General features: G+C 45.0%; 1 protein-coding gene across 1 annotated transcript in view; it reads right to left on the bottom strand.

Annotated features, from left to right (window-relative positions):
• Positions 1 to 311: 311 nt before the first annotated feature.
• Fkbp1a (FKBP prolyl isomerase 1A) overlaps positions 312 to 14,948 on the bottom strand; it is a 28,791-nt gene continuing 14,154 nt past the window's right edge. Inside the window, exons 3-5 of the mRNA XM_045157707.1 lie at positions 10,850 to 10,962; positions 4,615 to 4,779; positions 312 to 1,391 (exon numbers count right to left, since the gene is read on the bottom strand). Coding sequence (XP_045013642.1) covers positions 4,651 to 4,779; positions 10,850 to 10,962 — 242 coding nt within the window. The 3' untranslated portion in view covers positions 312 to 1,391; positions 4,615 to 4,650. The remainder of the gene's footprint in view (positions 1,392 to 4,614; positions 4,780 to 10,849; positions 10,963 to 14,948) is intronic.

Below are 14,948 nucleotides of genomic sequence, written 5' to 3'. Positions count from 1 at the left end.
AGGCTTAGCTGAATTCCCTTCTTGAAAGTTGGTTTTTACCTCACTTCTTTGAGACTACAGAAGAGTTAGGAACAGGTGGTGATGGGGGAGGGGATATTGCTAGCTGCCCCAGACTGACCCCCACACAGTTCTTTTGATGCCAAGTCTGCTGCATCCCCATGCCACCCAGCCAAAGCCAACGGGGAAGATGGCTCACTGCTGAGTTCTGACCAGATCACAGTCTGGGACACTTAGACCCACTGTCAAACCCTGGCAACTCCTGTGCTGAAAGGCAGGGGAGGCTTGTGAAAGAAATCGATATGACGCGGAGCTGAGAAAAGCCAGCATAAAGCACTTTTATTGCAATAATAAAACTTGAAACTCATGTGGTGCAGGGGATGGGGACAAAAGCAATAGTTTCTCTCACCAAATCACTACACAGGACAGGAGGGTGAGGTGGGAACAAGGGAGGAGAACCAGGAAACGGAGATCAGCAGAGAGCCAAGCATCAAAACCCAGGAGAGGCAGAAGCTGCGATGACCAGCATCATTTTCTTAGAGAACACTCAAGGATTTGTCGTGATGACTGGGCTTTCGTTGGGTGTTAAGTCTACAAACAGCACCTTCAATTTAAACTTTCGACTAAAGTTCTTAATATTTAGGAAGTGGAGCTTGAATAGTTATGAGGTTACAAAAGCCCTGAAAATCCTTTAGAAAAAACATAGGATGAAAAAAAAAAATAGGCCAGGTCATGAAGAAGGCTTCAGAGGTCCCTGCTGGCCCAGGGACAGATACCTGTAGTGTCCAACATCGCAGTGAAAGTGACCTGCTGTAAAAGGCAGTGGGTTTCAGGGGAGGGTGAGAGAGGCTGGTGGAGGCAAAGCCCTCTCCCTCCCTCCCCACTTCGGTTTGAGCAGGGCTTGGAATTTAACAGGACGTCTCTCACACAGAGAAGAGTTCAGCCCTCCACAGCGTCTCAAATCTGCTATGGCTTCACAGCGCAGCAGCAAGAATGTCTTAATATATAATAGATAAAAATTCATCCAAAAAATAAAATAAAATAAAAATTCTTGCAAACCCCACCCCCCAACACCAATTCCTATTCTAAAGCTAACCCATTGTTTGTGCTGTTAATACTTGACAATATACTTAATTGGAAACCTAGATCCAAAAGACTGAAACTGAATCCTTCACCCCAAAACAAAATGAGTAACTTGAGGTTGATGGCATCTAGTTCAGGTAAACACACATACAAGGGGAAAGGGAAGAGGACATGGGTGTCAGAAGCAAAGCCGAGTGAGGAACACATTCAGTCGGGTAGATGTCTATACAGAGTGTAGTGGGACATCGGGAACAGCTCCTCGCGGATTCCTGTGCGCGCGTCTGGAGGCACCGGATCCCTCCATGGCCAATCTGTTGGGGGCAGACAATCTGTGAGTTCCAGCAACACAGTGTTCTTTGTGGGGACAGTCACAATAATCTGCCATAGCAAGCTCCCCCCCCCCCCCCGCCGCACACAGCTGTAGGTGTTGGGGGCAAGCCACTTCTCTTCAGCTGCACAGAGTAGAGGGCTAGGCAGGTTCCCAGGTGAGCTACCCTCAGCTTCAATGACCCATGGGCTTTGTTTGGCATTTCTGTTGTCAACCTGAGGACAGCAGGAGGCTGCCCCTATGCAGCTAATAATTACTACCTGAGAGCTTGGAAGAAAAAAATAAACCTGGACAATACCTGCAATGTCTGTACTAACTGGTGTGTGTGTGCGTGGGGGGGGGGGGAGCTCCCACAGGTCCGAATAGAACCACAGCCCTGCACTGGAAAATGCCTCCAATGTCCATTTACTTGCACAAACCCTCTAGACTGTTCTCTGAGACCTTTCAAAGATGTTCTTTGAAGAACTGGGAAGACAGCTCAGTAGTTAAAGGTGCTTGCTTGCAAAGCTTGCCAGCCCAAGCTCAATTCCCCAATACCTACAACAAAGCCAAAGTGATGCATGCACCTGAACTTCAGAGGCCTTGATGTACTCCTTCTGTCTCAATTTTTAAAAATGTAAAAAATGTTTTAAAAAGGTGTTTTTTGACCAAACTACCCTCGAAGCATGTATGTTCATGCCTATACACTAGTGCTGCTTTCACTTTGTTTCCTGTTCTTTTGTTTTGATGTAGGGTCTCAGGACGCTCTAGCCTAGCCTGACCTGGACTGGAACTTACTATGTAGTCTCAGGCTGGCCTCAAATTCATGGTGATCCTACCTCTGCCTCCCAAGTGCTGGATTAAAGGTGTGTGCTAACACAGCAGGCTTGTTTTCACTTTTGGTTAGAGAACTTTCTCCTTTCAGACAGCAGTGGCTGTTGGGGAGACTCAAAAGCTCAAAGTGCTAGGACATGTCAGTGTAGGTTCAGCCCTTAATGAGATATCTTTATCACACCCTCCAATGGCTCAGGGGCTTCACTGGCAGGAGCAGAAAGAATGGAAGAGTAAAGGATGAGAGGAGTGCTTTACAACACTGTCTTCTAGACCCAAAGCGCTCACAATGACCACACAGCAGCTGCCGTTACCTGCGAACACTGCACCGTCAGCAGCTTGTGGTGGATGATGATGGGCAAAGGGTGTTCTGTAGAGGGCTAGGTCAGGTACTTGTAGCCTCATGTTCTCCTCCTGTCAGCCCATCAGGTTTATACAAAGCCTGTTCCCAAACCAGAACAGCTCCAAGTCTCTCTGTTCAAGTGACTGCCTCTCAAGAGACTAGGAAAGGTTTTAGACTAGGTAAGACCTGTGCTGTCAGAGGCTCTGTAAGTATACGATTCCTTCCTGGTAGGAATGGCAAGTGTTCTCAAACCTGCCTTACCTAAGTGTTTTCACATTTGGGATTAAGGCCTCTGAGAGTTCTAACAATGACAAAGCTTCGGACAGAGACTTGGCACAGGTTTCAAATAAAAGCACCTTCACCCAGTCCGTCTGGGTTACAGGGATAGAGGGGAGCAAACAGGAAAGACCTGGCCAGTTACAAAGAAGGTGGCGACAACTGTGTGTTAGTGAGAAGGGCTACACTACTAGGACCGGAAGTTTGATGTCCTAAGAAATAAAGTGCTGTTGTCTAACAAAATGAATATATTATGCTCATCAACTGCCCTGTAAGCACTTTTCTTAATGTTCATACCCATATACTAATGCCACCCTCACTTTTGGTTACAGAAACTTCTCTTTTAAGATGGCAGTGACTACTGGGAAGACTCTAAGGCTCAGGGTCCATTGGGGCATGGGTGGCAGAAAGTACTAAGAGCCAAAGGAAGGGTAGGACTCCTTACAATGCACCCTTGCAGACACAAAATGGCCATGTCCATGATATCCATGTCCTCACAGTACCTGGCACTTCCTACATAGACCCTCATAACCGGAGGAAAATATGACATCAAAATAAGAGAGAGGGCTGTATGGATGGCTTAGCCATTAAGGCATTTGCCTACAAAGCCAAAGGACCCAGGTTTGATTCCCCAGGACCCACGTTAGCCAGATGCACAAGGGGGCACACACGTCTAGAGTTTGTTTGCAGTGGCTGGAGGCCCTGGAGTGCCCATTCTATCTCCCAACCCTTTCTCTGTCAAATAAACAAATATAAAAAAATATTTTAGGGCTGGAGAGATGGTGTAGTGGTTAAGCGCTTGCCTGTGAAGCCTAAGGACCCCGGTTCAAGGCTTGATTCCCCAGGACCCATGTTAGCCAGATGCACAAGGGGGCGCACGCGTCTGGAGTTCCTTTGCAGTGGCTGGAAGCCCTGGCGCGCCCATTCTCTCTCTTGCTTTCTATCTGCCTCTTTCTCTCTCTGTCACTCTCAAATAAATCAATAAAAATCTTTAAAAAAAATATTTTAAAAAATAAATAAAAGAGACTAAGTGAGAGGGGTAGGGGATATATGATAGAGGGTGGACTTGTGAGGGGTAAAGTGGGGGAGGGGAGGGAATTATCATGGCTTATTGTCTATAGTTATGGAAGCTGTCAACAAAAAAGTAAAGAAAAAGTAAAAGAAGAGGAGGAAGTGGTGAAGGCAGATGGGTGGAAACAAGAGACGGGCTTTGCTTCTACTCTTGTCACTGCCTAGATGTGACCTGGGCCAGTTCACTTCACCAAGAAGTCCACTCAGGCCCTTTCATAGGCCTGCCTGATCTAAGAATTTCCTTTGGCCTCATCTTCTCAGTCCACTTTGCCAACAGGCTGGCTTTTTCCGAGGCAGGAGTGCAAGAGGACTGAACAGAGGCAGCAATGCCCTCATGCCACCTGGCTGACAGCAGAGCAGATGTGTGTGAGAGTTGCAAAGGCCGGGCACCCTGTTCTTGTCAAAGTGCTTTTCTCACTAGCTTCTGGAAAGAACTAAAATGCACTAGACATTTGGTCAATGGTTACACAGACCTCAGCCCAGTTTAGTTAATAAGCCACACTGATAAAAACAGTTAAAACAGCTGCCATCCAGAGTTCCTGTGAGACACATGACATTCTTTCCTTACAAGGACCAATTTTCACACTGACCACACTGACAGAATTGCCAACAGGGGACAGAGGAAGCCCTATGCCATTTTCTTTCCATCAAACACAGCCTAACGAGGAGACAGTGAAGGCAGTTAAGCATTAAGTTATGCCATTACCCATGTGTAGGGAGCTAAGAGAGGAGGCCACTGTTGTCATTCCAGTTTCAGAAGCTCCACATCAAAGACGAGAGTGGCATGTGGTGGGATGATGCCTGGGTGCCCGGTGGCTCCATAGGCATAGTCTGGGGAAATAGTCAGTTTGGCTCTCTGACCCACACTCATCTGTGAAAAGAACAAAAAGAAACTAAGCTAACACATCCCCTATTCTCTGAGGAGACGAGCTAGTAACCTAGACATTTCCTGGCCAGAACAGTGTTGAATGGGACATTCCAGGGACTTAGCCTGCTGTCTGAGCATCAGGCAGCCCCACCCCCTCTGAAAGACTTGAGGTTGGCAGTCAAAACTACGAGAGACCCAGTAGCAGCTAAAGACTTTCTTTTCTTCCTTTTTCTTTTTCTGAGGTAGGGATTCACTCTAGCCAGGCTGACCTAGAATTCACTATGTAGTCTCAGGGTGGCCTCGAACTCATGGCAATCCTCCTGCCTCTGCCTCCTGAGTGCTGGGATTAAAGGTATGCGCCACCATGCCTGGATATGCCTGGATAAAGATCCCTCTTGATTCTCCAAAGGGCCAGGTCCCTCAACCTTCCTACTGAGGTCTTTCTTACTGATGTCACATACAAATAGTTTTTATATTGTATTATCTGAGCAATAATAACAAGGGAAAAATCAGTACAGTTAGTACAGATGCAACCTTTTGTTTCCCAAGTATCTTAAATCTATAGTTAATGTATCCATGGATGTGCAAACTGAATAGAGGGGTGACTGTACTTTGACAAAATCTTTGTTTTAAAAGAAAACACAGGGCTGGAGAGATGGCTTAGCGGTTAAGCGCTTGCCTATGAAGCCTAAGGACCCTGGTTCGAGGCTCGGTTCCCCAGGTCCCACGTTAGCCAGATGCACAAGGGGGCGCACGCGTCTGGAGTTCGTTTGCAGAGGCTGGAAGCCCTGGCGCACCCATTCTCTCTCTCTCCCTCTATCTGTCTTTCTCTCTGTGTCTGTTGCTCTCAAATAATAAAAAAATAAATAAAAAAAATTTTTTTTTAAAGAAAACACAAAGGGGCTGGAGAGATGGCTTAGCGGTTGAGCGCTTGCCTGTGAAGCCTAAGGATCCCGGTTCAAAGCTCAATTCCCTAGGACCCACGTTAGCCAGATGCACAAGGGAGCCCACGTGTCTGGAGTTCATTTGCAGTGGCTAGAGGCCCTGGTGCGCCCATTCTCTCTCTCTCTCTTTGCCTCTTTCTCTGTCTGTTGCTCTCAAAATAAATAAAAAATTAAAAAATTAAAAAAAGAAAACACACAGATCAAGTATTATCTGTGGATACCCTATGGTCTTCTAGTCTTCTGTGTTTTTCTATATTTATAGTTTCTCCTTGTTTTTGGTTTTTCAAGGCAGGGTCTCATTCTAGCCCAGGCTGACCTGGAATTCACTATGTAGTCTCAAAATGGCCTTGAACTCTCGGCGATCCTCCTACCTCTACCTCCTGAGTGCTAGGATTAAAAGTCACATTTTGTTTTGAGACAGGGTCTCATTCTGTAGGCCCAAGCAGGTCTTAAAACTCCCAGAGATCCTCCTTCTTCATCTAAAGTGCTAGGATTCAACCATGCACCTCCAGGCCCTGCTCATATTTATACTGTGAGAACCTTCAAAACAGGCAAACCAAGCAACATACACAGTATGTTATTATTTGTGGAATGTTTGCAAAAATGTTTATGCATTTATACCCACTGTATAAACTAACATACACCTTTACAAGGGCATTAAGAATTCCAGTACATTTCTATGGGGAGGAGAACAGTATGGAGAATAACCAAGGTGGGGGTAAAAATTTTATTAAAGATTTATTTTCAGTTATTTATTTATTTGGAGGTAGGGTCTCTAGCTCAGGATGACCTGGAACGCACCACGTCGTCTCAGGGTGGCCTCGAACTCCTGGCGATCTTCTTACCTCTACCTCCCAAGTGCTGGAATTAAAGGCATGCGCCACCACACTGGCCCAATTTTCAGTTTTTTCAAAATTTTTTTATTTTTTTAAAGCTTTTATTTATTTATTAGAGATAAGAGGGAGAGAGACACAGAGAGTGAGAATGGGTGCACCAGGGCCTCTAGCAACTGCAAATAACTTCAGACGCATGCAGGACAAGCTATGGCTTATATGGGACCCGGAGAATGGAACCCAGGTCCTTAGGCTTCTCAGGCACGTGCCTTAACTGCTGAGCCATCTCTCCAGCCCCAATTTTCAGTTTTTAATCAAATATAAAAACCTTAACTGTTTGCTTGAAAACAAGATTTAAAAACAAAAACTTTATTTTGTATGTGCACGTAAAGGTCAGAGGACAACTTCTGGGTGTCATCCCTTGTCCTTCCACCTTGTTTGAAGCACGCATGCTCTCTCTCACACTACTGTTTATTGCTGTGCTCTCAAGTTTTTAGAAAATTCTCCTGTATCACCTGATCCCAGATTAGCCTACCATGGCCTCTAGCTTCGTATATAGGATGTGGGGATTGGACCCAGGTACTCCAGTTAAACAACTGAGCCATCCCCCCAGCCCACTGGGCAGACTTTTGGCTATATTTCCCCATCTTTCACCTGTTTCTACTTTTCGTTTCCATGTATATGCACCTGACTTTCTGATCCAGCATGAAACAGTGGCTGAAGAGAAGCTGAGGGCTGGAACGACCTTTCTTTTTCTTAAAAAAAAAATACACACACACACACACACACACACACACACACACACATACATGTATGTATATATGTGTGTATGTATGTATGTATGTATGTTTGAGAGAGACTAGGCAAGCCAGGGCCTCCAGAAGCATGCGCCACCTTGTGCATCTGTCTTATGTGGGTACTGGAGAATTGAACTTGGGTTCCTAAGCTTCACAGGCAAGCACCTTACCAATAAGCCATCTCTCCAGCCTATGGAATGTTCTTTTTTTTTGGAGGTAGGGTTTCACTCTAGTCCAGGCTGACCTAGGATTTACTATGTGGTCCCAGGGTGACCTTAAATTCAAGGTGATCCTCCTACCTGCCTCCTGAGTGATGGGATTAAAGACATGTGCCACCATGCCCAGCTCCCATAGAATGGTCTTTCTAATGCAGCTCAGAAGCCATACTTCCCAGAGCTCCTCTAAGAATAGTTATAAGCTTACTATTATTACTTGGAACTCACTGAGTAGACAAGGCTGGGCTCAAACTCATGGCTGATACTCCTGCCTCTGCCTCCAATGTGCTGAGATTATAGATGTGATCTCAAGCCTATGGCTTTATCTTAACAAAATCCAAACTGATCAACTTTGAATAAATAATTCTACTTCTATAATATCATGCTAACAACCCATCAGGTCCATCACAAAAGGGAGTGGTTTTGTAGACATGCCTATGCCATAGATTAGACAAGCCACCAGAAAGAATAGTGGCTTTTAAGGTACAACATGGGAAGATTGCCAAAATAGGGCTGGAGGGATGGCTCAGAAGTTAAGGTGTTTGCCTGCAAAGCCAAAAGATCCAAGTTTGATTCCCCAGGACTCAAGTTAGCCAGATGCACAAGGAGGCACACATGTCTGGAGTTCATCTGCAGTGGCTAGAAGCTCTGGTGTGCCCATTCTCTCTCTGTCAAGTAAATAAGTAAATAAAATATTAAAAATAATAATTGCCAAAATATATTGTTAGATTAAAAAAAGCTATCAAAATGCTATTTGTGGGGCTGGAGAAATGGCTTAGTAGTTAAGGCTTCTGCCTGCAAAGCCTAATAACTTGGGTTTGATTCCCTAGTACTCATGTAAAGCCAGATGCCAAGGTAGCACATACATTTGGAGTTTGTAGTGGCTGGAGGCCCTGATATGCCTGTTCTTTCTCTAAAATAGTATTTTTTGTGTGTGAGAAGAACCAACCCAGTATCAAAAAAGATACGTGTAAGGGCTGGAGAGATAGCTTAGTGGTGAAGGTGCTTGCCTGCAAAGCCACAGGATCTAGGTTCAATACCCCAGAACCCATATAAGCCAGATGCACAAGGTGGCCCATGTGTTTCAAGTTAATATGCAGGGGCTAGAGGCCCTGATGTGCCCACTGCCATTCTCTCTCTCTCTCAATAAAATTAAAAAAAAAAAAATCTTTAAAATAAAGAACATGTACAAGCCTTCTTTGTTCTACACTTTCAATCTATTTGCTGAAGTAATAGTCTGCAGAGGCATTTATAACGTTTATAAGAAGTTCTATGTGGTTCTCAAGTGACGGGGCTGTGACTGATCTCAAAGAACAAGGGCAAGAGGAGCATTTCCCAGTCCCCATCATTCCTTGCCAAGCCAGGGACATCAAGCAGGTTGATAACACCACTTCTATGGTAGTTTTAGCACTTGATGGTCATTGTCCCAATGCTGGAGAGCCACAGAAGACTGGTTGTAGTGTGGACAATGGCAGGTATGGGGGAACAGTGTTGACCCATGAGGCAGCCAGATATGAGGATGGAGACAAATAGGCATGGGTGGCAACGGTTTCCCAAGAGAGGTAAACCATGAAAGGCCTCTTCCCTTTCCTGCCAACCCTTTGCCTTGCAGGAATGGAGAACGAGAAACCTAGATGGTAGAAGGCTTCATATTTCTCTAAGTTAAGAAAATGTGGGTACAAGTCAGTGAATTTTACAGAGAAAGTGGAGTAATGTGGATTCTACACAAAATCTCTCAGGGTGTATTTCCAGTTCTCTTGGGTAAAAGGGAAATAAACTAATTAGCTATTAGGCAGAGCCTAATTATAAAAAGCCTCTCTCTGGGCCTTACTCAGTCCTCTCAAACATCACCTGGTTAAAGCTAGAGAAAAATGCCTGGGCTCCATGGGAGGAAAGGATCCAACTAAATTTGGCAACATTAGCCACCCTCCCCCCCCCCAAAAAAAAACACAACGGTCTCCTGGGAATTCTGTACTGTTGGCTAAGCAAAAGCTGTTTCCTGGGCTGGATAGATGGCTTAGCGGCTAAGGCACATGGCTGCAAAGCCTAACGACCCAGGTTCGATTCTCCAGGTCTCATGTAAGCGCATGCATCTATGGTTCGTCTGCAGTAGCTAGAGGCCCTGCTGAGCCCATTCTCTCTCTCAAACAAATAAATAAAAATAGATCATTTAAAAAAAGTTGTTTCCTCAAATAAGGAGGGAAGACATAAGGAAACATATTCAAGACAAAATGGCTTTCTCCAGGAGCCTGACATCTCTGAAGTAGCCTGACAGATGAGTCAGTAACAAAACAAATTACACAAGATACCATTTCTCACTCTTAGTGCCCCAAGGGCAAAAAAGTTAACAGCAATTTGTGCTGGTGGGGCTGGGGCACCATCAGTCACAATCTGCAAGGGGCAGTTCAGATGCATGCCGTACAAATGACACTTGGCACCTGTTAAAAAAAGAATGCACTGAACCATTCACAACTTTCCAGAACTGGCACATCAAATAAAGATAAAACAAACAGCCGGGCATGGTGGCACATGCCTTTAATCCAGCACTCGGGAGGCAGAGGTAGAAGGATCACCGTTGAGTTGGAGGCCACCATGAGACTACATAGTTAATTCTAGGTCAGCCTGAGCTAGAGTGAGACCCTACCTCAAAAACAAACAAACAAACAAACAAAAAAACAAAAACAAAAACAAAAACAAAAACAAAGACAAGACAAATACTGCAGGTTTTTTTGTTGTTACTGTTTTTTGATTTTTGTTTCTCGAGGTAGGGTTTCACTGTAGCTCAGGCTGACTTGGACTTCACTATGTAGTTTCAGGGTGGCATTGAACTCAATCCTACTTTTGCCTCTTGAGTGCTGGAATTAAAGGTGTGTGCCACTATGCCCAGCTAGTTATTTCTGATTGTAGTAAAATATGGGCCAGGCATGCTGGCAGAAATGACCTCATTAGGGCTCTGGTCAACTATATTATAGTGGCTCTGCCCAAAAAAGTATTATTCAGCTATTATCTTTATGTCTTGGTGTAGAGGGCCAAAAACAGATCAGGTGAAAGCCAGTTGCAGTGCAATGCACACTTGGGTAATGAGCGGCAAGGTACACAGGAGTCTTGTTTCTGTGTATGAGCGAACAAACTACCCTTTAAGAAACACCAATTGGAGTTATCTGTGCAGGTGTTAGCACAGATGAAAATGAGGTCAAGTTCACCTGTTTTCGAACCACATGAATATGCTTGTAAAAAGCAAAAGTTAAATGCTAGAAAACAAAACAAACTAAAGGTGTGCATACCTGGGCCACCCCTTCTTCCCAGCCTCGGATCACCTCCTGCTTGCCTAGCATAAACTTAAAGGGCTTGTTTCTGTCCCTGGAGGAGTCAAATTTCTTTCCATCTTCAAGCATCCCTGTAAAAAAAAAAGGGCAGTTGTAACATGAGTAGCAAGGAAAAATGACATAAGGCAGGTCAGAAACCAGCAGTGCAGGTCCCATTACAGGGGCCACTGAAGGGCCTGGGCAGGTATTCTGGGCCCAGAGGAACTGAACTGTGATGTCTCTAAGATTTCCTGTAAGTCCCTGCACTCTGTGGAGCTGGCATGCAGCGTCTAGCTCACGTGAACTAGGGATCTGGGGACAGACTCCCTCCTGAACTGCCATTCTTCCTGGGAAAGTAAAAAGTAACACTGGCAAACTAAAGGAAACACCCACTTATTTGTCCAATGGAGCCAGCCCTCTAGAGCTCATGTCTTCATGCACAAACTCATTCACTCCTCTCCACAGCACTGTCCCCATTTCACAAGGAAGTCAATCAACCTGTCAAAGTGGTAAAACTAACTAGAAATCCAAACATCACATTCTTTCCACTAGACTGGCATGCCAGAGGCCAGGCAAAATATGGTATCACCAATGAAAGGGGGCAGTTTAAGAGATGGAGATCCCAAAAAGCAAGCGCCGTGAGAAAAGGGGAAGAGACACTGGTGACAGACATCTGTGACTAGCTCCCTTTTCAAAAACATGACCAGTACAGTTTCTCCGGAAGCCAGAGCCAGGCAAGTGTGACAGCTTACACCTGAGTTCCTGAAAGCCCTCACACTAGAATCCAAGCTAGAAGGCTTAGAACAGACACAAGTGATTTTGTAGGGGGCTGAGGGTTAGAAGCACTGCCTGACGACCCAACAAAACAGAATTCTGTTGTGCATGTGTGTTTAGAGGACAAAGAAAGTCTGACCAAAGTCCAGACCTAACACATCAAGCCTGGTCTGTGGGCCAGGAAGCAGAGACGAACTGAAAGGTTATCACAGCTACCAGACTATGGTAACTCTGAACTAAATAGGAAATGGTGGGGCTATTGTCTTGAGAGCAAGCTCAGAGAGGGATGTCCTGAACAGAAGGGGCCCTCATGCTGCCCAAGCACGGAGAGGAAGGTAGGGCCTACCCCTGGCTCCAAGCCTGAAAAAGTAGGAGGGAGCACCCCAAAACTGCTGAGCTGGGTACCCATTTAACTCATTCTTTATACCAGAGCACAATCACCACCTGACAAGAAAGTGATTAAGTAGCAGGACTTAAAGACTTTTCTGTGATACATACACACTTGTGAGCCAACTGAGCCCAGGAGGGAGGGAGGAGAGGGAAAGGAAAAGGATGAGGAAAGAAAGAAAAAGAAAGAAAGAGACAAAGGGAAAGGGAAGGGAAAAGAAGCCAAGATTCTCAAACCCTTCCCTGGTCAGAGAGCAAGCCTTCCTGTGCCCCTTCAGAGATTGCTGTGACAGAAGTCAATCAATTTTAAGGTTCTGTAACCTCCCAAGGTCAAAGCCAATGTACAATGGGGGGCCTGGCTGTAGCAAAAGGCTTTATTTAGCTCTCAAGGACCAACCATGAAGGAGACTGATAACCAGAAATAGCCTCTTCCTGGTCTCTGCTCTTTTGAGTGGACCTTGAATTGGGGCCCAGGACAAAAAGGGTGGCCTGTAACCTTTAAAGCTCAACTGTCTGCATGAACTGGCCAGACAAAACCCAAAGCAAATCATGCTTAGAGGGGCACAAGGAACCAAGGCTATGACATCATACTAGGCTAATTAAGTTCATCACTTGTAACAAAGGACCACATCAGGTAGGGAGTGCTAATAACAGGGAAGATTATGCATGCATGGGGTCAACAGAGCTATGGGAAATCTTGTGTAATTCAGTTTTGCTGAGAATAACAAACTGCTCTACAAAATAAATCTTACTACAAATAAAATCTGAGCTGGGCATGGTGGTGCATGCTTTAATCCCAGCACTCGGAAGGCAGAGAAAGGGGGACCATGTGTGTTTGAGGTCAGCCTGAGATTACATAGTCAATTTCAGGTCAGCCTATGCTATAGTAAGACCATACCTCAAAAAACCAAAAAATTGGTCAGGTGTGATGGCTCATGCCTTTAATCCCAGCACTCAGGAGACAGAGGTAGGAGGATCACTATGAGTTCAAGTCCGCCCTGAGACTAGAGAGTCAATTCCAGGTCAGCCTGGGCTAGCATGAGACTCTACTTGGAAAAACCAAAAAATAAAGCCAAGTGTGGTGGCACATCCTTTAATCCCAGCGCTTGGTAGGTAGAGGTAGGATGATCACCATGACTTCAAGGCCACCCTGAGACTACATAGTAAATTCCAGGTCAGCCTGGACTAAAGAGAGACCCTACCTCGAAAAAACAAAATAAAATAATAATAATAATACATGAATAAAAATAAAATAAAGTCCGAGCCTTTAATCTCAGCACTCGGGAGGCAGAGGAGGTAGGAGGATCGCCGTGAGTTCAAGGCCAGGCTGAGACTACATAGTGAATTCCAGGTCAGTTTGGGCTAGAATGAGACTCTATCTTGAACTCCCCCCTCCCGACAAAAAAAAAAAAAAAAATCTGGGGCTGGAGCTATAGCTCAGCAGTTAAAGGTACTTGGCATGCCAAGCCTGCCAACCCAAGTTTGACTCCCTAACACCTACATAAAGCCAGATGCAAATCATCACAGGCTTCTGTGATCCTAACAAGCTTACGACAATGGAAGGAGAATCACAAGTGGACTGACCACCTACTCTGATGCTTGTTTGCTGCAACAGGAGACCCTGTCTCAAGAAAGTGAAAGAACTGCATGCATGTGTTGTCTGGTTTTGTGAAGAACTCATGTTATAAAGGATGGCCAACATCTGCATGTGTCATCAGGTTTTAGTAAGAAAATGAGAATGAGAAGGTCAATTGTTGTCTACAAAAAAAAAAAAAAAAAAAGAAAGAAAAAGAAAAAGAAAAGAAAGGTGAAAGAAGAGCACAGGTACTAAGGTTGTTCTCTGACCTCCCACACACACAAAAGTTAAAGACAAAAGAGGGGCTAGAGAGATGGTTTAGTGGTTAAGGTGCTTGCCTGAGAAGACTAAGGACCCAGGTTCAATTCCTCAGGACCCACATAAGCAAGATGCACAAGGTGGTGCATGCATCTGGAGTTTATTTGCAGTGACTGGAGGTCCTGATACACTCATTCTCTCTATTTACCTCTTTCTCTCCAAGAAATTAATTAAAAAAAATAAATCTTGCTGGGTGTGGTGGTGCATGCCTTTAATCCCAGGGGCAAGAGGATCTGCTCTGAGTTCAAGGCCAGCCTGGGATTAGAGTGAGTTCCTGGTCAGCCCGAGCCAGGAAAATACCTACCTGGAGGGGAAAGAAAATCTTTCAGGGAGATGCCTGCAGCTGGGCACAGCCTAAATGGTATGAGGTGAAATTTCACTTGACTTTGTTAGCTTACCCCCAAGCAGTACAGCCACAATGAGGAGCCAAGACAATAGTGCTTCACTTATGGGCAATGACCCAGCTAGTGTCAGTGTCAGGACACAGTAGACTTGTGCCTGCATGTCAACAAGCAAACTGTGTAACAGCTGGACCTCTTCTCATTTTTAGAAGAATCTGGCTGTGACTCACTAAATTCATTTTATGACACAATGGGTTCTAACTCGTAATTTAAAAAAACACAGAACTTCAGCCAGGCGTGGTGGCAGAGGCAGGAGCACTACTGTGAGTTTCAGGCCATCCAGAGACTACATAATCCAGGTCAGCATGGGCTAGAGTGAGACCATACCTTGAAAAACCAAAACGCACCCCCAAAAAAAAACCCACAAACACAAAACCCTAACATATATATATTCCTCAAAAAGAATATTTCTTACCACATCTGAACATAACACTGAGAGGGGCAAGTCCATATCTGACTACAATGGACACTCACTAAGTACTGAGACAAACAACACTTTCCTTTTATTCCCAAAGGCAGTGCCAAAGCAAGCTCCAATGCTACGGGCACTGATGCTGCTCTCCTGGGATGAGGCATTTATTTAAACTCTGGCTAGTACCAGGCAAGGAGCTCAAGGTTCTCT

This window comes from Jaculus jaculus, chromosome 8, assembly GCF_020740685.1.
Source record: "Jaculus jaculus isolate mJacJac1 chromosome 8, mJacJac1.mat.Y.cur, whole genome shotgun sequence".
NCBI classification, from domain to species: Eukaryota; Metazoa; Chordata; class Mammalia; order Rodentia; family Dipodidae; genus Jaculus; species Jaculus jaculus.
Note: the sequence above shows the minus strand (reverse complement) of the source record. Positions and strands in the feature narration are given on the sequence as shown.